This window comes from Gadus chalcogrammus, chromosome 2 (genome assembly GCF_026213295.1).
Source record: "Gadus chalcogrammus isolate NIFS_2021 chromosome 2, NIFS_Gcha_1.0, whole genome shotgun sequence".
In the NCBI taxonomy this organism is placed as follows: domain Eukaryota; kingdom Metazoa; phylum Chordata; class Actinopteri; order Gadiformes; family Gadidae; genus Gadus; species Gadus chalcogrammus.
Window position 1 is genome coordinate 6528294 of NC_079413.1, and position 26182 is coordinate 6554475.

A 26182-nucleotide genomic window follows, 5' to 3' on the forward strand; every position below is an offset into this window, starting at 1 on the left:
CTGTTGCACGTACGCAGACGCCTTGGACGCCTGGCGAAACCATGGGAACGCAGGGAAGGGGACAACAACAGTGTCGCGATCATGAGACATAGCACGCCTGAAACGTGGGCGATGGTTTTCCACAGCCGCTGGGCACGTCGGAAATGCCGGAAAATGTTGTATTATTATCAAAATGGATAATCAAACTTGTATCCAAATTAAATGTGTTTAATGTTTCTTATGTTGTGATCCAGGGTGAAATACAGCAGCTGCTCATAGCGGAAGATCCTCTATTGGCGGAAGACTACTGTCTGAAATACATCCCAGACTGTGACTCCCCCCTGCCCTATAACACCCAGATCATGGACAAGTCTGAGGTTAGTACGCCCCGCACACACTGACTCACATGCACATACACACTGGCAGGCACGCACACACACTGCCAGACACTCATACACCCACGCACACACACACACACACTGGAAGACACGCACACTCACTGCTAGACGCGCAAACACAGCCAGACACGCATACACGCATGCACACACACACACTGGAAGACACGCACACACGCTGCTAGACAGGCACACACATTGGCAGACACGCACACAAACTGGCAGATACGTGCACGTACTGGCAGACACACACACACACACACACACACACACACACACACACACACACACACACACACACACACACACACACACACACACACACACACACACACACACACACACACACACACACACACAGCTAGACACGCACACACACTGGAAGGATGTCAGCAATACTCAACAAATACACTGATACCCAGAGGGAGGGTACAGAATGAACACACGGCGATAGACACAGAGTAACACACACGCATACACACAAACAAATTCTTACACACAAAAACACACACTTATTTTCCTACCGTTGACAGACCTAAGTAATCTGAAATAAAAACACAGCAAAGTTGGCCACCGATGACACAACAAAGTAAACCCAGATGAGGTGAACGAGACTCTGAGATCACTATTTAGCAGACCTGATCCATCTTGCTCACTGTCTGGAAGGCTCTAGAGACGCAGAGCCTGTTTCAATCAATATTCATTTTATCTCTTTTCTTCTTTGGGGTTTTAAGTCGAAGTCCGTGTTGAGACATCACCAGATCCAGGTTGTCAGCTAGGACTGCGACGGACCTTTCCAGGCTTGCAGAAGCTCTATGCCCAGAGCCAAAGTCATAACAGGGAGAACCATTAAAGCTGTTTGTCTCAGTGAGGCTCATCACCTGATCACATGATTTACTACTTCCAATATCCTGTGCCAAGAGGAGGTCTGAACACAAAGCGTGCAGCCTCTCCGGGAGTAGCTGAAGCTTTCGCCGCGTTTCCACTGCAGGGTGCGGTACCGTTTCGGTTCGCCTCAGTCCGGTAGGGAGGGGGCGGTATAGCCCAGCTCAGTTCCGAGGTCGCTGTTCCACCGCCGACACTACCCTTCATGGTAGGCCGTATGTCGATCGCCGCGGCAGCTACCTAAACGTCGTAAACAACGTCTTCCTCCCGAAGAATGCAGAGGAACGCCTCCTCCTCCTTGTTCGCCCGGGCAAGCGTTTTACGCGACATGTTCATTGTAAAGAATAATACCTCGAGGCTACTGTTTGTTTGCTTTTATCCCCACGTCGCCCGGAAGTGACGAGTCTGTCGACCAATCAACGGAGGGGGTGTGTAGCTCGGATTTTCCAGGCACCCTTTCATGCGTCCCAGTACCCCAACGGAGGAGTACTGAAGACGAGGGCAAAACGAGTACGGCTCAGTCCGGCTCACGCCCACTTCTGGCGGTGGAAACGCAATCCGTACCGCACCTTTGCGCACCGCACCGCACCGCACCGCACCCCGCAGTGGAAGCGCGCCATTTGAGAGCGACAGCCAAGAGTCAGACAAGCCCAGTGTTCCTTCACGACTGCACTGTATTGGTCAGGTGTGACTTTTAGCACCTACACACACGCGCAAACACGCACACACACGTACACACACACACACACACACATAGAGAGGTCCTATAAATCGAATAGGATTAACACCGCTCTTCGTCTCCTCTGGCTAGCAGGGACCATTCGATCAATCGTGAAGATGAATGATGATATCATATATTTATTTGGCTGTGTGTCACACAAAGAGAATATGTGCAACAAATAAAAGTGGGTTTGTGTGTGTGTGTGTGTATGTGTGTGAGAATGTGTGACAGAGACACACGAATATTGATTCCTGGGGCTCTGTACCTGTGCTGCTTCTAGAAAGTAAAGCAGTACAACTCTAATGCATCATCAATGCTGTGCTTTGTGTGTGGCTATGCGCATTTGTGTATGTGTGTGTGTGTGTGTTTGTTTCATAGATTTCTTTTGTGTTTTATGTTTTTGTATATGTGGGTGTATGTGTGTATTTGTAAACGTGTGTGTGTGTGTGTATCTGCGTTTTGTGTCCGTGCATCTGTGTGTGTTTGGGTGTCTCCGTGAGAAACTCCATTCTCCCACGGGGCTCCAGGAATGCTCCATCCCTGCTCACGCCGGGCCGTAAGAGACCCTCCCCCGCCAAACAGTTGGCCATCATCAGGACTACAGCTGAGCCATGAGCTCCATGTCCCACCAACCCTCGGCCCAACCGGCCCACCACTCACCCACTACCCCATCCCCTCTCTCTCTCCCCCAGACCGCCACACACACACACACACACACACGTAAACACACACACACGTACACACACACACACACACACACACACACACACACACACACACACACACACACACACACACACACACACACACACACACACACACACACACACTGTCACAAACAAACGTACACAAACACACACACACACACACACAAATGCATCGACACACACACACATATACACACACACACACACATATACACACACACACACACACACACACACACAAATGCATAGACACACATATACACACACATATACACACCACATACACACACACAACACACACACACACACACACCACACACACACACACCACAAATGCATCGCACACACACACACACACACACACACACACACACACACACACACACACACACACACTGTCACTAACACTAACACTCACTGAACCTATTTTGCAAGTGGGAACCTAAATCTCATCTTCAATGCCGCCGCACAGTCCGGGCTTTCTAAAGCAGGAATTTCAGACGGATAACCCATCAGCCCACCAGCCCACAACACACAGGCCATATTTTCTCACTTGGCTGGGCGCACTAACAATTAGCAATTGCGGAGAATAAGCAAAGTGCCCTCTGACCCCCCGAGCAAATAGGTCTTCTTCTTTGAGCGAGAAAGAGTACACGCTGATTGCCCCGTGGCTGTTTACTCATTGCTATTTATTGTTTGGCTCTAACTGAGCTGGAGGCGCACTATGTCTGACCCGCGACGCTAGGCCGTCCAAGAAACCAACCGTCTCCCTGTCCCTTGTTATTGCCTCAACTGTCTCTGAACTCACAAACAATTATGTTTTTTTTCCTCCACCCCCCCAACCCAACCCCACCCCTGTTCCTTCACCCTTCAATGTGATTTTTCTTTGCCACACAAGATTTCCCAACCTCGGGAACCGCTGCCGACAAGCGTCAAGGAAACGGAGAAGGAAGTCTCAAAAAAGGGCAGGAAGGGCAAGAAGGACAGGAAGAACAAGAACAAGAAGAAGCGGGACAAGGGCTCCAAGGGCAAAGGCAAAGGCAAAGGCAAAGGTAAGGCTAAAGGTAAAGGCAAGGGGAAGGGGAAGGGGAAGAGGAGGCAGAAAGACGAGGAGCAAGCCCTCGAGGACGGGTTCCTCAGCGTCTCCCCGGCGACGCTGGCCCAGTATCTGACTAAGGAGCCCCCCCCCCCCAACCACCCGGCCCCCGAGGGCCCCAGAGGCCACCGAAGAACTCGTGCCCTCCGCAGGCTACGCCGAAAGCCTCGAGCAGACCTTCCCCTCGGAGATGCCCCAAACAAGCGAGCCAGAGACCGCCGCCGCCGCCACCGCTACAGCCACCGAGGATCAACGACCTTCTCCGGTGTCCGCCGCACTGCCTGAATCCAAGGTCGAAGCGGAGGTAGAAGTCAAGTGAACCCTCCCCCCCCCCCCCCCCCCCTCTCCCCTACCCCCTTCACTACTACCACCACCACCACCGCCTCCTCTACCCCTTCCCCTCACTCCCTTAACAGAGCACCGCCCTACTGCCTGCTAACTGTAGAGAGCACGACTTCACCTCGACCACCACCATCACTAACCACCACCGCCTTAATCACCCCGTCCGCGCTGATCCTCGTTTGGGGGAAATTCCCCATCTGGAAGATGCAGCCCAACCGACCCTAACTAGTCGTTTTCTAGTCGTAGATATTTGCCGTCACGGCTGGACAGAATCATATTCTGACCCTAGTCGTGTGTGTGTCTGTGTGTTTGTTTGTTTCACGTTCTGTCATTTTGTTCCGATTTTGGTTTTCGCAGGAACCCCGCCGTCTTCATTATATTGCCTTTAACGCTGAAGAAGTGGCACATATGTTGCTTCATCCCTCAACTAATTTCACCGCAATGTCATAAGATGTTCCCGTCGGCTTCTCGTGTGTGGAACTAATTCTCTCCTGTCACAGAGCCCTGACTTGCAGCCACACAGTGACGATGCTCCGCCTAAACTAATCACACCGCATCAATGTCATAAACTGATCATCTGCAGCCTCACCGCAATCAACAACACCCACATCCATGCAGTCATTTTTAATGAAACTGGGCGAGTGCCGTGCCCACGGAAAGTGTGTCCTCAGTTCAGTGTGGTGTGACTCGACCTGACTTGTGTGTGTGTGTGTGCGTGTGTGTGTGTATGCATGTTCTTTCTGCCGCTGTGCAGGAGGACAGACCACTCAAAAGGCCGGTGGTGGAGGAGTACAGCGATAGTGACCTGTATGACGATCTCTCAGTTTCCACGGTAACCGTGGGTCCCAATGTTACCGACTATGAGGTGGGTCTGTGTGCCGGGAGACAATCAGTTTTTTTTAACCATTCCACTGTTAAACTGAAAAGTTGTTTTTATAAGTGGGATCTATGCATTTTTTTTACTAAAAGATCTAATATCTATGTTGTCCTTGTCATATCGAGTTAGCTGTATGATAATCGCTCTCATGCAGCTTTTTCCTACAACGTTTCTTCCATATCTTTTGGAGACCATCACATGAGACATTATTTCCCCGAGGTGGCATCAGTGCCTCTGTCGACTCCCTTCAGATGTCACGCTGCCATTTTGTAACATCCTCATCTCACCTCTCTCCTTAGATGCTGGAATACGAGGACGTGAAGAACGCCACATCCTCCGAGTACGAAGAGTACGAGATCTACGAGGACGCCTACAGCTTCGCCGAGCGAGACCTGGCCCAGACGTGGGACGGAGAGGTGAACGGCTTCTACACTTTCTGTGGGGGGGGGGGGGGGGGGGTTGATCTCCTTGTAGCACACTTAACCCATGAGCCGGTACTGTGTGTGTGGGCGTTAGCCGGCTGACACACAGTGATGTGACCTCTGTCTCCGTCTGTTGCCTCCGTCTGTTGCTCTGTCTGTCTGACTGCTGTCTGTCTGTCTGTCTTTCTGTCTGTCTGTCTGTCTGTCGCTCAGGCATCCCTGCGAGCAGAGAAGGGCCAGAAGGGGGAGCGGGCGGTGGCTGAACCGGTAATCCATTAGTGACCGATTCCCTGGGTCTGAACTATGTCCTGTGTTTGTGATGCGTATTGTGTGACTCACTGTTTATGTGTGTGTGTGTTTATCACCAGGGGACATTAATAGAAGGACCACCGGGCCCTCCCGGGATAGAGGTCAGCTTTCCAGTGGTCACGTGGGGTCATTCAACTTTTGATATTGAAAATTGAAAGGAATGGATAGGAGTCCTTTTTAACTCTTCGTCTGTGTGTGCCTGTCCATTTGTGTGTGTGTGTGTGTGTGTGTGTGTGTGTGTGTGTGTGTGTGTGTGTGTGTGTGTGTGTGTGTGTGTGTGTGTGTGTGTGTGTGTGTGTGTGTGTGTGTGTGTGTGTGTGTGTGTTTGTGCATGGGTGTGTCTGTTTGTTTTTCTTGTCAACAGGGTCTCTCCGGTATGCCAGGACCCACCGGCCCCCCTGGACCCATGGGAGACCACGGTGAACTGGTGAGTGTCTCTGCAGTCCTCCCTGGGCCTCTCAGCGCTACATTCAGTGGCTGGCCTGACTCCTGGGAACATGTCAGCTTGACCTCAGTTTGACCAATCATCACATCCCTGGGGCAGGCATGTGGGCTTGGCTATGACCTCAGATTATTAGGATGTATCCATGGAAACGTAATGACCCGGTTGACTGTGCGCTAGACATTCTGTGCTTTCGGCGATGGCACATGGACATGGCTGATTATAATAATTTCTCTTGAGGACATTATTATAGACCATTGTGTGTGTGTGTGTGTGTGTGTGTGTGTGTGTGTGTGTGTGTGTGTGTGTGTGTGTGTGTGTGTGTGTGTGTGTGTGTGTGTGTGTGTGTGTGTGTGTGTGTGTGTGTGTATGCATTTGAGTGTTCTTGGGCTTCTCATATTTTTCTTTCGAAGCAATTTCATAAACTTTCCAAAGGCATCACTTTAATAGAAATACAAGTGTTCTTGGTAGAGCATTTATAGAAAGCCAGACAAACAAAGGTTGTCTTGTTTACCTCTGGCTTCACAATATGCACTAAACTGGAACGAATGAACGTTTCTGTCAATAACAAAAGAAAGCATTATGTATAATTGTAGACCCAGGGTTTTGTGCACACTTTACTCCTGAAGTATATAACTGAATATATTCTGTGTAAAGCATGCATCGCCTGTATGCATGAGCTTCCGTTTGTGAAGTGGGACTGCAGCTGAGCAGGGGAGTTCACCTTCCTTCAAGCACCAGTAGACTAATGTTTGCATAGCAACTAAGTGACGTATGAATGTTTGAATTGAATCATGTCTTTAATGTTTTTACGAATTGTGCCCTGCTTTATTATGGTATTAATAAAGACTTCAGGCAAAAATGTGTTGGCAGGGAAGGAAGTTAGACGTAGATTCTGAGTGGCAGGCACAATGGAAACAGCACAAAATGTTTTCATAGGGAAGCCTTTTTTTTTTTACCGTTTAGATATCAGTCACTCCCTCCCACACACCCACACACTCACACACACCTACCCCCACTGATCCACTCACACACCTACAAACACACACAGACACACTCACACACACACCTACAGACACACACAGACACACTCTCACACATGCACACACACACACACACAAACACACACACACACTACACACGCACACAAACACACACAAACACACACACACTACACACACTACACATGCACACACACACTACACACACACTACACATGTACACACACACACACACCACACACACGCACACACACACACACACACACACACACACACTGCACACAATCTCGCATTGCCAATATAACATGGATCTTATTTCTCTAGGGCCCCCCTGGACGCCCAGGTCTTTCCGGGGCTGATGGGATACCAGGTCCTCCAGGCACTCTGCTGATGTTACCAGTAAGAAAATCGAGCTTGACTCTCTTCAACCCAGCCACAAGCTACCAAGCCCAGTACTGAGGATCCCCACAAGGGGGAGCTGTGTGATTGAACTTCATTTGCATTTTCCAAGCCGGGGGAGAGTGTCTCTATCCTGTGTTCTCTGTGCCGTTCAGTTCCAGTTCGGTGGGGATTCTCAGAAGGGCCCTGTCGTCTCTGCCCAGGAAGCCCAAGCGCATGCCATCATTCAGCAAGCCAAGGTAGGGAAGTCTCACTTGTGTGTCACAGAAACGCTGACACAGCAACAAACGCAGCTGTCAAGAGGTGAACCGTTGAAGTTCTAGCAAGAAATGGAGCATAGAGTACTTGAGCATATGAAGTTATAAATGGGCGTAACAAAATGTAGCATGAATGGATGGATCCAATCAATAACACACACAATGGTTCCAATGTGCTTGGTAATTAATAAATGGGAAATAAGTACACAGTGTAAATTGCCGGTCATTATTAATTCAAATCGTTGGTTGAATAGGTTATTGATATGTCGTTTGTTACGATTTCCAATCGATGAGAGTCGACAGTGATTTTAAAGTGGCTTCCGCTTATCATCTATTTCTTTCTTATTTTCTCCAGATTTCGCAGAAGGGACCTCCGGGTTCGATGGGTCTCGGGGGGCGACCAGGACCTGAGGTAAGAGACCCTTAACAGCACTGGATCACACTTCATCACACTAAAGAACACACATCAACCCCCTGTACATTCTCTCCACCACTGTTGTGTATAGATATCCTCTTCCATACTGTATGGCAAAATCCGATGTTCGAAAAAAACAAAATCTAGTGTGTGACTGCACTGCTCCGTCATATTCTAAAAGTACAGTAGCTTGCTCTGCGTTGATCGGGATGTGTTCTGTGTTGCAGGGTCTTCCAGGTGCTTCCGGCCTGAAGGGAAGTGCTGGAGACGACGGCCACTCTGTAAGACCCCCCGCCACCCCCACCCCCAAAAACTATGTTTTATTTTTTTTTCCCTGCTGTATCCCACGGGCTCCCGGTTAAGATTTCTATCACCTCCTCTTCCTCTCTAACTGTGCTTCCCCGCTGACCTCCTACACAGGGCCCCCGTGGATTACATGGCCCTGCAGGGCTGAACGGCCGGGCGGGGAAACGGGTGAGATTTATCGTTCACAGACTCTAATCCATAGTTGTCGTTCTTCTTTTTCGGATTTTGAATCGTGAGGCATCATCTGCTCGCTGTTTTCTCTTCCAGACTTGTGTCTTGATTGTCTCTGGGTCGTGTCAGTGTGTGTATTGTGTTACTGTGTGTGTTGACTTGTGGATGTGTGTTTTCTCTTTCCCAGGGGCGGTCAGGAGCAGATGGGGCTCGCGGAGCGCCGGGAGAAACAGGCACTAAGGTTGGTTTTTATTTTTTTATGGGAAAAGGAAATTACCACGGGCGCCGCATTGCAGCAGAAGGGAATCGAACATCTCTTCCTCGGACCTCACTGGAAGAAGAAGAAGAAGAGGTTGAAGTATTAGAGAATGAAGATGAGGATGAAGCCGTGCAATTGATTGGTGTGCTTTGCTCGCTCGCTCGCTCGCTCGCTGAAAAAGAAAGTGTCAATACATATCTGCAAGGTAAAGCCTTTGCCCGTACACTCGCTGTAAACGCTGAGTTGCAAGACGGCTAATTGCGGGACTTGCGTCGCGTTGCATTCTGCCATTTTGTCGGAGGAGAGGGAGAGGTGCTGAATTACCACACCAACTGCCCACAGCCCTCGGTGTGCCAGGAAGAATCCACCTGGCGCCCCAAACGTCATTGCGTCCGTTTGACAAGCGAGTCGGCTCCGTACCTAGCAGCTGCATGGGCGCTTTTGCTAAATACATCAGCCTCCCCTGATAATAGGCTCAGCTGAACAGCGGGTCTTTATCAGTCAAAGCAACGCTCAAGCAGACCCCGAGCTATCTGAAAGCTCCCACACCATGAGAACGGCGTGCACGCAGCAGATGGAAGCCTTCGTCACAGGATGTATCCAAATGCCTGTGTGCGTGTGTGTGTGTGTGTATATGTATTCTAAATGGTGTGGTTTTTTCGTGTGTGTGTGTGTTAATGTGAATCTGTATTCTTTGTGCACAGATGCAATCATGGGTGCCGTTTACATCATTTCCATTCTGCAAGTTGTGTGAATTTTTGTTACGTGCAAGCACATGTTTTCATCATCGCAGAGGTTGTAAACGCAACGCTGGCCTTTATCTCCTTCCCAGGGTGACAGAGGCTTTGACGGGTTGCCAGGAATCCCGGGAGACAAGGGACACAGAGTGAGTGAGCGTGTGGGAACACAGCACCCCAAAAGAAGAAAAAAAAAAGAAGCTTCTTGGTCTTTCCATCTATTTCTCCATCACTCAGCGTTGGCCTCAGATTAATGCGTTGTGTGGCCGTGAGAAGCCTTTGTGCTTTAAACAACACAGACTCCCCAGGAGGATGAATTGTGCAAACGTGTCCGTTTCGCCACCCACATGTTATGAATGCATATGTTTCTTCCCACCAAGGGGGACAGGGGCAAACCAGGTCCTCACGGGCCCTTTGGAGATCCGGGAGAGAAGGTGAGCATGCCCAAGTCAATGTCACCCCAGTAATTAGACCATGTAGCATTAGCCACTTAGCTACGGAAAAGCTAACAAAAGGAAAATAGAGAAATGGTGTTGACATTAGTCCCACAGTGCCCTGAATGCCATGGATCTCTCCATCGGAAGTGTAGACGATTGTTATCCGATTATTTGAGTGCTTTACAGTACAACTGATGCCACAGGTCAAGCCCACGGCGGTACTGAAAGGAAGTAGAATAGGCCTTATATTCCGTTGGAGGTGCTTTCATGATCCTTCTCCTCTCTATGCTGTCCTCAGATCAGTCATTTTCAAGCTATTTGAAATAGATGACAGCTATCGCCCACTTTGCATGTAAATCACATGTGTGGAATACTAAAACGTGCCCCATTCTGTTGGCGGAGGGCTTTGATCCAGCTTGACGAGTGTGAGGTTGTGATGGTTCCCCTCTATGTATTTGTGCCGGCAGTGTGTGTAAGACTCCGTGTATGAAGCTGTTTATCTCAAGGTTGAATGCTGACAATGTTTTCCGTCGTTTGTTTCAGGGTTCTACTGGGCCGTTCGGACCTAGGGGGCAGCCAGGCGAACCTGTTAGTAACGACGACACACGCACACACACACACATAAAGCATGCAGACGAGCGCACATAACAACACAAAACTACCCCTTCCACCTCAAGGTTGCACATCTTTGGAGAGCACCAATTACTGCTTAGATTTGCGGTCTTTGAATAAAAAAACGTCTAGACGCTAGCTTAAACTTAACCCACACATACAATACATTCAATTCCGTGGTTCTATTTGTTGCCTGGCACACACAAAAGAATTATACAATCTTTCATTGTATTCATTTCTGTCTAACTGTGTCCGGTCCATCTGGAGACGCCTTGAGAAAACCTCAGCAGGTTCACCGGAAGCTCCCAGAGTGCATCCCAGAGTGATGCTACCGCAGGCACCGTAGTCAGGCGGGCTGATTAGCCCTGATTCACATTCTATCTCCTCGCCCCGGCAGAGGGGGGGGGGGGGGGGGGATCAGACTCAGCAGGGGGGGTCCGTCCATCTTAATGGATCACCTGGATGGAGGGCGAGGGAACCACAGAGACGCAGACGGAGAGGGAGGGAGGGAGGGAGGGAGAGCGAGTGAGGTGTGGGGGGGGGGGGGGAGAGAGTCGTGAGACAAAGGGTTAGATGAGACGTCGTGTTGCAGCTGTGATGGAGGGAAAAAGCTAAAGTGTTAACGGCGGATGGGGATGGGAAGGAGGTGGACGGTGGAGGGGAGCGGAGAACCGTTGGAATACAGAGGAGCCCAGCTGAAGACGCATTTAGGACATTTGATGATTAGGTGTCGGGGAAAATGAGAGAGAAGGGATGGAGACGGACGACAGGAAGAAGAAGAAGGAGAAGAAGGGGCAGATACAAATCAGGGGCCCCGAATGATTTTATTTCCATATCAATCGTGTCCCCGGAGATCACAGATGTGGCTCTGGAACAGGTGGCTTGGCCAAGCTACAAAGAGAAACGGTGCAAGGGGAAAAAAATCTATCAAGTAGATACATGCATGCATGCATGCACACACAGACGCGCGCGCGCGGCCACACACGCGTACGCGCACACATTGAAATGCACGCAGGTGCACACAAACAGATAGATGCATGCACACACAGGTACATGATCGGCAAACACACTCACACCTATTTGGTCCACACACACACCTGCACGCGAACACACGCACGCGAACACACGCACACCTGCACGCTAACACAACACACACACACACACACCACACACCACACACACCACACACACACACACCACACACACACACACACACACACACACACACACACACACACACACACACACACACAAAATTTCAATCGACAAACACATACAAAATGTTGAAGTATTTCTCTACCTCTCTCGCTCCCCTGTCTTCCTCTTCCTCTTCCTCTTCCTCTTCCTCTTCCCTGCCCATCTCCCTGTTTATCTCCCCGTCCCTCTCCATCAGCGAGCCACAGCTCTGATTGGCCTGTTAGTATTCCGCCCTCGCACCCGGCTCATCTGTAGTCCGGATAAGTGTGCGTTGTTGACTGTTTGCTGTGTTTTCATCTCCAGGGCGCGAGGGGTCTCAACGGACCGAGGGGCTCAGCGGGACCCCCCGGCCAACCTGTAAGTCAACGCTGCATCATCACCGATGGACTCCGGCCACACGCCGTCTCATCCGGCTCTCCATCAAAGCGGAACAATGTCACCTAGGCACCACACATTGAGAGAGCTGACGCCAAACCTATTAGTATTTCGGGGAGGCTTTTCGTCCAGCGTGCGACTGGTGCATTCGGACACATCATTGCATCAGGGTTCCCGCGGAAGGATGCCTACAGCTATGCTGCAGACACTCGCGCGGGATCGAAACCCAGTGTCTTTCAGCACACATCCCGCCCACCCATGTTAAGAACTAACTATAAATGACACGTTTTAAAACTTACCTTGGAAATCCCAAGGACACCATGTCCATTGTCACATGAATGTAAGGACCTTTTGTAAGGACACGTGCGTCCTGGTAAAAAAAAAACCTGCTGATGTGATTTATCGTCCTTTCCACTCCTTTCTGTCCCATTAGGGTATCCATGGCATTGATGGAGTTCAGGGGTCGAAGGGCAACATGGTCAGTACCTCCGTCGTTAAACCCCGCACCAAACCTCATTAGGCATAAATTACCATATTGTGATCGAAGAGACGACCCACCTGCGGGAAATGTGTGGTTAATGCAGGAGCCGGTGAGCACCGGTTGGTTACGCTATAGCCGGTAACCCGTTTCAGTCTTAACCGGTCTGTTCACAATCTATAGCCACGTTCAAAAGTAACCTTAAGACGTACCTATTTCGCTCAGCTTTCTCTTGAATCCATTTCTCTTAAGTTTTTATTTATTTATTTCTATTTTTAATATTTACTATTGTTTTACTCATCACATCACATTTATCATTGATTTTCACTGTACTGTTGCATTCAAATTGTACTGCTGTATTTTTACTGTTCTGTTGAGCACCTTGCATTGCAACTTTGCACAAAAGGCGCTATATAAATAAAGTTTAGATGGTTTTTGTTTACCGGTCAGCGTACAAAGGTGTGTTTGTGATTGGCTGATATGTGAGACTAATGGGTGTCGGTCTCCTCAGGGGCCGTCTGGAGAGATCGGGGCCCCAGGTCAACAAGGAAACCCAGGGACACAGGTGTGTGCATGCGGACGCTCAGACATGCTCAAACGGACGGACACGCACACACGCGCACACGCACACACACACACACACACACACACACACACACACACACACACACACACATTCCTCTATTCATTCATACATACATACATACATACATACATACAGTCCCATGTACGTGCAGCACCTTTCACCATTTATTCAACTTTACAATAGACCTCCAGACTGTTGGCTGCTGGCTGTCCTCTGCTGTTTTTGTAAACCTCTACGTGATGGATGCTTTGTTCCGGTCTAGGGCCTGCCTGGTCCTCAGGGTCCCATCGGCATGCCGGGAGAGAAGGTAAGCCAGTGCCTTGTCTCGCTCTCCCACTCTCTCTCCCTCCCTCCCTCCCTCCCTCCCTCTCGCTCTCCCTCTCCCTCGCCCCCTCTCTCTCCTCTACTCTACTCTCGCCAAAATGAAATCCGCGACCTTGTGACATCTGTCATGGCGCGGCCAGGTTAGGTGGCGGAGTGGAGCTCCCAACACCTCGCGCTCCCAATCAGAACACAGGGAGTGGGATGGTGGGGGGGGGGGGGGGGGTGGGAGGGATAGGGGGTCGATTGTGGAGAGGGGAAATGGGGGGTGGGGGGGGGTCGTTGGGATGGTCTGGTGGACAGGAAATCAATGTGGAGGAAAAATGCACCCCACCAAGCATCCAGGCCTCCCCGGTCGCCCCGTGCTGCGGGGTGACCACATTGATCAAGGAAATAGAAAACTAGAGCGAGGAGGAGAGATGAAAAGAAGTGTGAGATCCAGAACAAACTCATGAATGTATTCAGTGTAGTGCACAGCCAAAGTGGAGGAGGATGTGTCGCGGTTAAGTCTTGGGGTGGTTGTGCTGGTGGTGGTGGTGGTGGTGGTGGTGGGGGCGGGGGGGCACTAGTGGGTCTGTCTGGGACCTGAGCGGTGAAATCCTCATGTGACGTTACAGTGGATTATGTCTCTGTCTGTTCCTACACAGGGGCCTCAAGGGAAGACAGGCCTGCTGGGACTACCTGGCATTGACGGACCACCTGTAAGTGCCCACGCACACACATGTACTGGCGCGCGCACGCACACACGCGCTGCGCGCACACACACACACACACACACACACCACACACACACACACACACACACACACACACACACACACACACACACACACACACACACACACACACACACACACACACACACACACACACACACAAATACACTGGCAAGCATACACACATATGCACGCACACACGGATACACACACACACACACACACAGGCATGCACACCCATACACCGGCACTTGTATACACACAAAACACACACACGCCCACCGTAAATGCACACACGCACAAATACATATGGACACATCCATCATCATTAATCATAGATATCAATGTGCAGTTGGGCCAACAGATTTGCATATACATGCTCATCTGTCCCGTCTACGCTTGCCATAAACACAACAACACACACCCAAGCGCACACACACACACACACACACACAAAAGCGATTGCAAACAACAGTCCACAGAATTGACATGCGCAGCCTGCTCTCTTCGTCTCGTCAACCAATAGGTTGGGGGAGGGAGGGAGGGGGGGGGGAGGAGCTGTTTCTGGACGTGATCCACTGCAGCATTTGTATTTACAAAAAGGAATAGAAGATTTCCCCCTCAGTGACACTTGACTCGTTGCCAGAGGCTCAAGCTCAGATTTCAGTCATACACGTTTGAATTAATTCATCATGACACCGCTGCTACGGGCCTGCAAGGCTCCATGATAAGACACCAGCCTTAATACACATATGACAGAGACAACAGGCATGACCACAAAACAAGCCGCACGCACACCTCGGAGGAGGTTGTTGTGGGGGCCTTCAACTTAAGCGCCGTTGTGTTCTCATCTATGTTCTCGCATCTAAATAGTGTATGTGTTGTTTTTTTTTGTCTGTTCATTTATTCATTCATGTGTTTTGTTTTTGAACGTGTGTAGGGTCACCCAGGGCGAGAGGGGCCCGCCGGAGAGAAGGGTCTGCTGGTACGTACCTCCGTACATCCTTTGTTAACGCCGCGCGCCATCTGTCTCACCGCAATCTCGTATTCAATCATCACAAGGCACAACTCTCCTCCGAGCTGCCGATCCGGGAAGACTAGTTGTTGTTGTTGTTGTTGTTGTTGTTGCCGTCGCTGTTGTCGCCTCGGCGTACTCGCGGGTTTTTACGTTAAGTCACAATCCGGCGTTCCGACGCTATCATCCACGTCGTTGTTTCTCCTACAATGTCACTCGTAGGATATCAACGTTGTTGTTTGGTAAGCGCTTTAGCTCACTGCAATCAGCAATACCCCGCTCTCTTCCCCGTGTAGACGTTGGAGGATTAGCAGTCTGGAGCGCCAAGTGAAAAGGGAATCTTAGAGACAGTTGGTTTAACAAAATGGCTGTATGCTCAAGCGGGCGGCACACTTCTTGTGATTGCCGAGCAAACAAGCATAGGCACACCTCACTGAACTAATATTTCGACACTTATTGCACCTCACAGATTTTGTAACTTTCTCGGAAATCTCTGTAGAGGCGATGCGAACACCGTCTGTGATTGGCCAGAAAAACCCTTCTCCAGGGAGAGCCTGCTGATCTTAGCTAGTAGCACGTCCGTTGACCAAACTGAAGTTCTGCGGGAAATAACGTATTCATTCTCGGGCCAGAGGGGGGAGAGGCTACTGAACTAGGCTGTCCTCTTTAGACAGTTGAAAATGTTCTGATTAAAAAACGTATACTTGTGTGTTTTTTAACAGGGCTCAGCAGGAGTCCAGGGGCCCGTCGGATATCCGGGCACACGCGGAGTCAAGGTGAGACACAAAGAAGCATATAAACGCACCGATGTCTGTCAGGCCCGTCTCCTGGTGACGAACGAGCGGCGTGATACTTTTGATTGACAGCTGGTGGGTGGTGGGGGATCACCTGGGCTGTCGGGGGGGGGGGGGGGGGAAACGCTTACGGCAGAGTGTGGAACATTTGATGGACAGAATGAAAATGATGGTGTCTATCGAGAGATGAGGTGTGTGTGTGTGTGTGTGTGTGTGTGTGTGTGTGTGTGTGTGTGTGTGTGTGTGTGTGTGTGTGTGTGTGTGTGTGTGTGTGTGTGTGTGTGTGTGTGTGTGTGTGTGTGTGTGTGTGTGTGTGTGTGTGCGCGCGCGCGTGTGTATGCATCCATCCATGCATGCACGCCCACATACTTGTAGGCCTGTGTGTGTGCGCGTGTGTGTGCGTATGCGTGCTTGTGAGTGCTTGTATGTGCGTGTGTTTATATGTAGGTCGAAACTCCATTGCGTCAGTTGTTTATGTCCCCAGGGTGGCTTTGTTGAGTGTTGTGTCATGGTACAGCAGTCAGCGGGCTGTTTGTAGATGACAAGTTCACACAGCTGGTTCCACTAGCTGGTTCCCATGAGCTCAGCGTTCAAACCCATCCAAAAGAACCCTGACCTTGATGGGAATCATTAGAACGACATGAGTGCACGGTCAATAGCCGATCAATGCAGAGCGCAATGTCCCGTCAGGACTAAATCGAAACACATTTATTAATCATTCCCCACCTTTTTCAGTTGAAGAATTCCGTTTGATAGCCATGTCACTCCTTCATGCGTGTGTGTGCGTGTGTGTGTGTGTGTGTGTGTTTAAATAAATCGAGTGATAGATGATGGTGGTACTGAAACCGAATGAGTTATAACTGGTTCGACCCTTCTCCTCTTTCAAACAGGGAGCTGAGGGAGTGAGGGGTCTTAAGGGAGGCAAGGGGGAGAAGGTGAGAGACTTTGATTCAATATTGAGATTTTCCCTAAGTATGCCGTTATCACATTTTTGCTAAAATAATAAAGAAATGATTGCAATCCATTGTGTAAAGTTACTGTTCGTAAGCCAAGGGAGGCGTTCGCATACATCATGCGGTGACCTGACCTGTGTGGACACGTTCGGTCAGTGGCGCGTTGCACAGCGATTAATGGGTTTCCGAAAGCGTTGTCATCCCTCATCGATATCTCCTCTCCTGTCCACCTGCAGGGCGAGGACGGCTTCCCCGGGTCCAAAGGTGACATGGGCCTCAAGGGGGACAGGGTGAGAGAACGGACGTCACACACACACACACACACACACACACACACACACACACACACACACACACACACACACACACACACACACACACACACACACACACACACACACACACACACACACACACACCTTGGGAGCTGCCCAATTATCCACTAAGCCCCCCATAACTGCATTCATCAGACGCCGTCTTAGGTCATTATCTCTGTCTCTCTCTGTCTCTCTTGTTGTTTGTTTGTGTATCGCTCCCCCCCCTCTCCCCCAGGGTGATAATGGAGTGCCAGGAATCCGTGGAGAAGATGGAACGGAGGGCCTGAAGGGTCAATCGGGACTCCTGGGAGATTCTGGGTCATCGGGGATCGCTGGCGAAAAGGTCCACTTAGAGTCGTGGCAGACTCCATTCAGTGCATGGCTACAGTGTCCCAGTATATATTAACCAGATATAATTAATACTTCAGAGAGTAGACGTTTTTTAGATTAAAAAAGTCCAATAAATGAATACCAAGAAACACTTTCCTGTTTTGAAAATGGCTGCTTCGCGAAAGCAAAACAATTTGAAACATGAAAATGTTTCTTCATCACTTTTTCCTCTCGAACGCGTTTACCTGGAAATGATTTATTTTGAAATAAACAAAGATATATTGTTGTTTCTCCTGGATTAGACTGTACACTCGAGCAGAGAAATGGTAAATGGACCTGGCAGGGACTGTTGAAATATGGGTCTTATGAAAACCCAGGGAGCACACACTGCATCACTTGATAGATATGTTAAAGTTCATATTTATGCATAAAATATTTATACTGTTTACTCTCTATACATCTCGCGCCCATTGTGTATGTATTAAGCGTTCCATGCATCATGTACTTTTGATTCCGCTTCACAAAGAATAAATAAATCCTTAGAACACAGATTTGGTTTTTGCTTTCCTCATGTTTTTGTTAGATGCTCATTTTGTCTTCCATGTATCTAATTTCCCCTTCCACTCTTGTTCTTCCATTCTGCAGGGTAAACTTGGTGTACCAGGCCTGCCGGGTTACCCAGGAAGACAGGGTCCTAAGGTGATAAACAAGGCCCCCCCCCCCCCCACACCACCCCGCACCCTATTGCCAGTTTCCGATAGGAAAATACTCTAATAATCTTTCCCCACCGCTTCCTGTCTGATTAACCCAAATAAAGCATGATGAATGACAGATTACAAAAAAAGGAGTGTTTTATTTAATAGTTCATTAGTGACACCAATTCATTAGCGGGGTTGATAAATGGCGTGTAAAAAGCCGGTCGTTTTTTTTTTGGCTCGTGGATTTAGATTGGCCTTAATCCCATACAGTTGACAATTATGATGCTAATGAAACAGTGGGGCGGAGCAGTGTGATGAATGTGGGGGGGGGGGGGGTTGTGTGAGCGAGGGCGCCCGTGGGGGGTGGGGTGGATAGGGGGGGGGGGGGGGGGGGGCTGAGACCGGTCGCTGATGAAGCTTCTGTGTCTGGGTCCGCAGGGATCTCTCGGATTCCCGGGCGCTGCCGGGGTCTTCGGGGAGAAAGGACGAAGGGTAAGACGCCGGTGTTATTGAGCCGTCTGATGCTTATGCCCTCTCTCAACTCGTTTGGTTACTGCCAAGCGGTGAGTTGATGGTGAAGTGTTGACCGGGCATGTGGAATACATGTATGTGTATGATCTGATCTTCCCCATTGCAGGGTCCAGCTGGTCAGGCGGGCGCCGGAGGCCAGAGAGGGCCTAATGTGAGTATTAGCGATGGTGACAGGCGTTATGTATGCACACCGATGTTGTAACAGAGAGAGTTGTATATATTTACATATAAACTGATTGTTAATTGGACCCCTCCCCTTGACCTACAAACTTAATGAAGCGTTTATGTTAATGGATGTCATTCATCTTTTTTGCGGCACCGGAGGGATTAGTGTTGATATTTATGTTTTTTTGTGGGTTTTTTTTGGGCTAGGGGGCGAGAGGGGGGAGAGGAGCAGAGGGTCCCACTGGAAAGCCTGGAGAAAAGGTGAGGCACACACGCACACACACACACACACACATGCACACACTGACACATGCACACACTCACACTGACACACTGACACTCGCACACACTCACACACACACGCACACACACACACACACACACTGACACACTGACACATGCACACACACACACACACTGACACACTGACACTCACACACACACACACACACTGACACATGCTCACCTACACACATTGAAATACTGTCACATGCACACACACACATACACACACACACACACACACACACACACACACACACACACACACACACATTTTATGTACTTTATTTGATTCCACATTACAAGTTAATATCATTTTAGGAACCAAATGTGATGAATTATCCAACAACTATTTGACCAACAAACATCTTGTTATGGGAATGCATCATTAAGGGTACAGGAAACATCTCCTTTTCCAGATGAACATGCTCCCTATAACAGCTGATATTGAGCAGTACTTAGCTAGCTGTCTGGCCCTTCTTTTACTTAGTCCACTGATGTTAAGTCCACTGACCACCAGCCTATGCACATGGCCTAGACTGCCAAAGACAAGAACAATGAGGACACATTTATAGCCACAGCTTTCAATGGCAGATGTTAGAGGATGGTATTTCAGTTTTTTTGTACAATAGGATTCCTCCATGAACAGGTCAAAGGCACAGGCTACTTCAAAGAGTCTGACTATTTTTTCCTCTTGTGATATGCAAATGATGTCTGGTGTGTTGGGAATTCCTGAAAAGCAGTTTGTGGATGTGTTAAACCAGTGGACTTGACAGAGGTATGTTTGTATAGTTGTTCCTGAGGAGCACAGGGGATCTGGGCAGCGATGAGGTCCACCAGTCTGTCATGTCTGGCAATATACAGTCCTTTGTAGGAACGGCAACTGTTCATGATGTGGGCTACTGACTCCAGCTGTTGTGGTGGTCATGTAGCATGCAAAAGGGGGAATGAATAGATGGAAACCAGAGGGAGAGATTGTATTTTGTGGGGAGAACCTGTAGGCGTGCCTTCACACAGAAGATGAGTATCTCATCACTGATGGTGGCATTATTGTAAATGGCATGTGATGTGGAGTGATCTGCACAGGTGAGTTTGGCTAATTTTCCTTGAAGTTTAAGGCTGGACCAGTATTCCATATTGTGGCCCCTTTGGATGGTAAGAAGGGTTTGCCTGGATGTTGATGGTAACAGGAGGTGGGTGATGTTATTGTGTTGCAGCCTGGCTTGCACTGTGATTGATGGGTCATCCACCACTGCATCGGTGACCTCTACTGGTTGGTGGTTGGAGGTCCATTTTAGCTCGGTGCCTGTCCTCCAGCACAAATCATTCAGGTCACGCCAAGTCTGATGACACACCAAATCCCTGTGCCTGGGTATCCAGCTTGCCACTGCTCTTTCTTCTGAAACCCAGGAAGTTCTCCTCACCACTGCCTGCACAAGCCACTTTGCGTTTCTTAAAGTCCAGCAGTAATGATGCTCTTGCCAGGTGTCTTACACTGTTGTCATCACAGTTTAGCATATTGACTAGATGTGACTGCCTTGCTGCTGTGTACTCCCACATACAGTTTTGGAATGCCAAGCCCACCGTCATGTTTCTTCTGGAAAATAAAACATTGTGTAGAATGTGTGTTGAGGCCCAGCCATTTCCTTACAACTTGCACAGTTTTATTGTCCATTGTGCGCAGATCTTTTTGTGGGATATGAACATTCGCGAAGAGATGTTGTATTTTGGCGAAGGCTATATCTCTGATTGCTTGGACTTTCAGAGTTGCTGGGAGAGGTTGAAAGTGTCAACAGGTCCAGTCTGCTAATAACTGCTGAACCAGATTGGTCACTTGTTGGCTCCAATCTCCCGCGATGTTGAATTATGCCCCAAGTAGGTGTTAGCTTTCTTGTCTGGCATACACTCTGAGTGGCTGGCCTAAGATGGTGAGGGAAGGAGGTCGGTCAGTCTTGGCTCTATACCAGCGGTTGCCTCCGCTCCTCCTCTCCCAAAACACTGCACATTTACTCTGTTTTACTTGTAGGCCAGACCAGGAGAGGAAGCTGTCGGTGCAAGCCATCATGTTCTTTAGACTCTCTCATCACGGGGAAGCAATGACACATCGTCAGCATAGCCCTGGACTGGGTTTGGTGACACAACACTTGGGGTGGGGCATGTGTGCACAACCATTTCAGCCACTGGTTTGATGGCAATGATAAAGTTGACTGCACTCCATGGGCAACCAGTTTAATTCCCACTTTCAATTTTACAGGCAGGGTTGAGGTGTTTTACCACAGATCACTTGCAGATAGGAATTACTGTAAACATCTTTTACTATATCACAGTAGATTCTTTGGCAGGTGTATATCCTCAGTGAATTCAACATAACCCATGAGGCATGTGTACCAAATGCGGTCCCTACAGTCCAAGAATCCACATATAATTTGGCAGCGTCGTTTGAAGTCATCCATCGCGTCTTTAAAGAACAACATGTTCATTCATGCCTTGACGTCAATATAGGCCTTTTGCTTACTGAAAAGCCTGAGTCAACACGCCATGGCCTATTCTGGACCGGAGGCACTTCATGAAGACTTGTGTCAACAGTGGTATAATGAGTGTCCGCCATGTAGAGGGGTTTGGGACTTGTCTTTCTGTGGTTATCTGTGTAGCAGTGCTCCTTCATCGAACCGGGGCCTTTACATTAGCAAAAGGTGCCATCGCTTCTCGGGTGGGACACGACCATTTGCCCTGGTGGATTTTAGGGTTTCATAGGTGACACCGTCTGAACCACTTGCTGTGTTGTTGGGCCAGTTGAGTATAACTGTTCTCTATCTCCTCGACTGAGAAGGCCGATGGTAGTGGCGGGGGTTCAGTAGCTGTAATGCAATGTCATTATTCCACGGGGGCAGCTCGCGCAACTTTTGTTGATGGCATAGACTCGCATTTTTGTCGATAGTAATCCTACACACCTGCTCAGGATTACCCGACTCAGGCGGAGACGTCGGGAATATACAGTGTTTAGGATGATATCAATTGCTTTTTTTCTGCGGTGTTGCCAAGGTAAGTAAGCTTGTTTTTGCTTACCATGTGTGGTGTTTTTCAGATGTTTTTTGTTGCCGCGGCAATCGATGGACTGTATCACATCTCGCAGAAAACGCAATTGACGCTCAATCCATTCAGCAGGGTTATCGACAGGTGTTTTTCGTTGCCGTATCATCCTAATGGTAGAGTCTTTAAAATCCCGCATCACATATTTCTAGGAGTGGTATTCCCAAACTCTCGTCCATCCCGTGCGCTTTGTGGAAAAAAATCCGTTTTTAAAAAGACTCACTGAAGGATTTCTAACATCCGCGTCCATTTCGAGGATCTCAGCCGATGGACAAATTTTGTCTTGTCCGTAATCTCTTGTGTCAGGCCTCTGTCATACACAGTCTTTCATGGTGTTGGAAATCATTCCATTCAGTATCTCGTGATTAATCTCTCGAAGTTGGTTAAATTCCTGAATGTTGCATGCTGATGATCGCTGTTGTGGGGTAGGGTCTAGGACTTGCTGGCGTTGTTTGTAAATTTTTACCGCTTTGTATTGCGTCTTTAAAGCGCACTTAATGGAGTTGTTAAAACACTATACAAGAATGTAGGTGATCAGAATCATGTCCGGAAAATTCTCTACTTTAATCGACGGCAGTTACGACGGGTGATGTGGCCTAGTGTGGAATTTAGTCGGAGGTCAGACTGGCGTGCGCACACACACACACACACACACACACACACACACACACACACACACACACACACACACACCTGACTGCACATGGAATATGGATGTACATGGCGAACAAGATGGCAGTGGTTACTGGCTCTCTCTAGATGACAGGCCAACTGTATCGGGGGCACATTTCTGTCTGGCAGCATGGACCTATATGACACTCTCCCACTATCTACATCAACAGCCCGCTTGGGAAATATAAGAGTAGTTGGAGCGGAATAAAATATACAGTTGTGGTTCTGAAAATGTTTTTATGCAGCATATGTTTGTGTGTGAGTGTGTGTGTGTGTGTGTGTGTGTGTGTGTGTGTGTGTGTGTGTGTATCCCCCCTATAACTTTTCTCGTTTGGTCCACCTATCAGGGCTCTGCCGGACAAGACGGCCCCTCGGGAGGACCGGGGGAACAGGTGATTATCTCTCCACAGGAGCCTCAGACAGCTTCATTAAGCCAGGGCTTAGCAGGGAATAGCGGAGTTAAAACGAGCTACGCCTAGCGTTAGCTTCAGTCCACCTCACGGGTCAACACCTGAGGAGTGGCATCAGCAGAAACACACACACACATAGCCACGCAGATTTCGCATTCACAAGAGGGTGTGTTTAACTCAACTTGTTGTTTTTCCTTACAGCCACTCTGTTCTCCGTCGAGTTGTTGTTGTGGTTTTTGATGATACTCCTAACTTCGATTATATGCTTAGATTTGGCCCCAGCCTTGCTTGTAAATCCCTTTTGGATTCCAAGTGTCTTCTAAATCGCTAAATGTAAATGTAACCCTTAGCGGTAATCATCAATGTGAGCCTGCTCCTGTTCATCCATTATCGTCTACCTATGCATTTCCTTCGTGGAAAACCGCCTCAAAAGGCTGCTCGAGAAGCATCATTGGAGTCATTGTTATAAAGTAATTCGTTCACATAGGCCCCGGTTCATCCAGTGTCTTTTGATCATCTTCTTCGCAGGGCCCCTTAGGGCCGCAAGGAAGGAACGGAGAAGTGGGACACAAAGGACCAAACGTAAGGAAGATGCATCGCTTTTTAGATATCTAGACTTGCCTCATATTATTGAACCATTTCTTACATAGCATATCTTTGTTTGGTTCATTATTCAGGGTCCCCCTGGGAAAGACGGTCTACCAGGGCACCCAGGACAGCGAGGAGAGGCAGTGAGTCATGTCTACCACTACTACAAAGGATAACGAGAACGAGGACACAAAAAATATAATTATGCGACAGCGTTCACCGTAAATCATTGGGGAACTCAAGGATTTACCCTGATTGATAGGCAGCGGTTCCTCCCTGTCTGTTGATTACAAAATGAAAGCAAACGTGCCTGTGTGCACTCACAAATCAAAGCCACAGACCCGCACGACCCCAGCTCAATCATCACAGCGAGCGAGGGTTTTTCAATGAAAAGAATCGGTAGCCTTTTGCATTGACATTTTTGAAGGACCTGACAGAGTTCAGGCTGAGAGGCCTCTTGACCGTTCTCGATACAATAAAACCTTGCGTGTAGTCTACAGATAACAGCCAACCCCCTCTGTGCTGCTCTGACCGGCCCTCCGCTGGTTCGGAGTGCAGGGAGGGGTTCAAAGATGGACTCACTTTGTTCAATTGTACAGGGTTTCCAAGGCAAGACGGGAGCGCCCGGGCCCGTCGGTGTGGTCGGACCGCAGGTGAGCCGGATTCTGGGTTGTTATTCCTCCATGATTGGCGTGGATTTGTGGAACTTCAGTCGAACGTTTTCGCTATCTCACGGTTGAAAGTTACCCCTTGCAAGGCCGCTCAAACCCCGTAGTTTTCAACTGAGCTCGCTTTCGCTGTTTTAGGGTAAATCCGGCGAGACGGGCCCAACGGGAGACCGAGGGCACCCAGGGTCACCGGGACCACCCGGGGAGCAAGGCCTACCCGGATCCGCGGGGAAGGAAGGCTCCAAGGTAGGCAGAAGGAGTACTCCTGGGTTAGGTGTGGGATAAAGTCCTCATTACTCCCCCCAGCAGCCACCCACAATGAGAGCTCAGTAAGAGGAACAGTCCCAGGATTTACTCACGCCCATGCCAAAATATTTTATCTCGTGCCATCTCCTGGGCCTCATCTTCCCCGCTAATTTGCCGATAAATAACGTGCCACAGCGTGGCGCCGCGAGTGGATTATGGCTCATAAAAGCATATGAGATGAATGTTCCCTCTTGGTGAGGCTTGCTTGGTCAGCGTGATTTATGCCTGCTTAAGGGTCTGCTGTCTGCTGGCTACTCGCCTCTGATGTAGCTTGATGTGAGTTTGCTTTTATTATACCCTATGTATTTAATGTCTGTGTCTGCCTGTGTCTGTGTGTGTGTTGGACCCTATACGTGTGTCCCTGTCTACCTGTGTGTGTGTGTGTCCCTGTCTACCTGTGTGTGTGTGTGTGTGTGTGTGTGTGTGTGGTGTGTGTGTGTGTGTGTGTGTGTGTGTGTGTGTGTGTGTGTGTGTGTGTGTGTGTGTGTGTGTGTGTGTGTGTGTGTTTCTGTAAATCTCTGTGTGTATGTCTCCATATGTGTGTGTGGGTGAGACCAAGTGTGTGTATCCCTGTGTCTCTGTATATGTCTGGGTGTGTGTGTGTTTGTGTGTGTGTGTCCGTCTGTGTGTGTGTGGGTGTGGTTTCCAGGGCGACTCAGGTCCTGCTGGCTCCCCAGGGAAGAGTGGCCCTGCTGGGACGCGAGGCTTCCAAGGCAGTCGAGGCAGCCCGGGTGCCATGGTAACGCATAACGCCATGTGTCTCTTCCTGTTTACCCGCCATCTAGATCCAAGCCTTGTGACCATGGCTGCTGTAGCCAATCTCTCTGTCGTTCTCTGACTCTCTCCTTCTCAGTCTATCTCCCTACACTGATGTTGACCAAGTGTTAATAATGTTCTGATTGGGATTCACTGATTGGGTTT

The 26182-nt window shown here is 49.1% G+C and overlaps 1 protein-coding gene across 1 annotated transcript in view; it reads left to right on the forward strand.

Annotated features, from left to right (window-relative positions):
* Nucleotides 1-26182, forward strand: part of col5a3a (collagen, type V, alpha 3a) — a 46871-nt gene that overhangs the window by 16159 nt on the left and 4530 nt on the right. The window contains 37 exon segments of the mRNA XM_056608864.1: nucleotides 234-356; nucleotides 3586-3999; nucleotides 4001-4087; nucleotides 4880-4990; nucleotides 5302-5418; nucleotides 5638-5691; nucleotides 5793-5834; nucleotides 6098-6160; nucleotides 7501-7575; nucleotides 7731-7814; nucleotides 8188-8244; nucleotides 8475-8528; nucleotides 8668-8721; nucleotides 8912-8965; nucleotides 9816-9869; nucleotides 10101-10154; nucleotides 10701-10745; nucleotides 12270-12323; nucleotides 12775-12819; nucleotides 13331-13384; nucleotides 13668-13712; nucleotides 14374-14427; nucleotides 15383-15427; nucleotides 16180-16233; nucleotides 17142-17186; nucleotides 17441-17494; nucleotides 17757-17864; nucleotides 18497-18550; nucleotides 18988-19041; nucleotides 19187-19231; nucleotides 19453-19506; nucleotides 23637-23681; nucleotides 24228-24281; nucleotides 24377-24430; nucleotides 24887-24940; nucleotides 25094-25201; nucleotides 25911-26090. Coding sequence (XP_056464839.1) covers nucleotides 234-356; nucleotides 3586-3999; nucleotides 4001-4087; nucleotides 4880-4990; nucleotides 5302-5418; nucleotides 5638-5691; nucleotides 5793-5834; nucleotides 6098-6160; nucleotides 7501-7575; nucleotides 7731-7814; nucleotides 8188-8244; nucleotides 8475-8528; nucleotides 8668-8721; nucleotides 8912-8965; nucleotides 9816-9869; nucleotides 10101-10154; nucleotides 10701-10745; nucleotides 12270-12323; nucleotides 12775-12819; nucleotides 13331-13384; nucleotides 13668-13712; nucleotides 14374-14427; nucleotides 15383-15427; nucleotides 16180-16233; nucleotides 17142-17186; nucleotides 17441-17494; nucleotides 17757-17864; nucleotides 18497-18550; nucleotides 18988-19041; nucleotides 19187-19231; nucleotides 19453-19506; nucleotides 23637-23681; nucleotides 24228-24281; nucleotides 24377-24430; nucleotides 24887-24940; nucleotides 25094-25201; nucleotides 25911-26090 — 2802 coding nt within the window.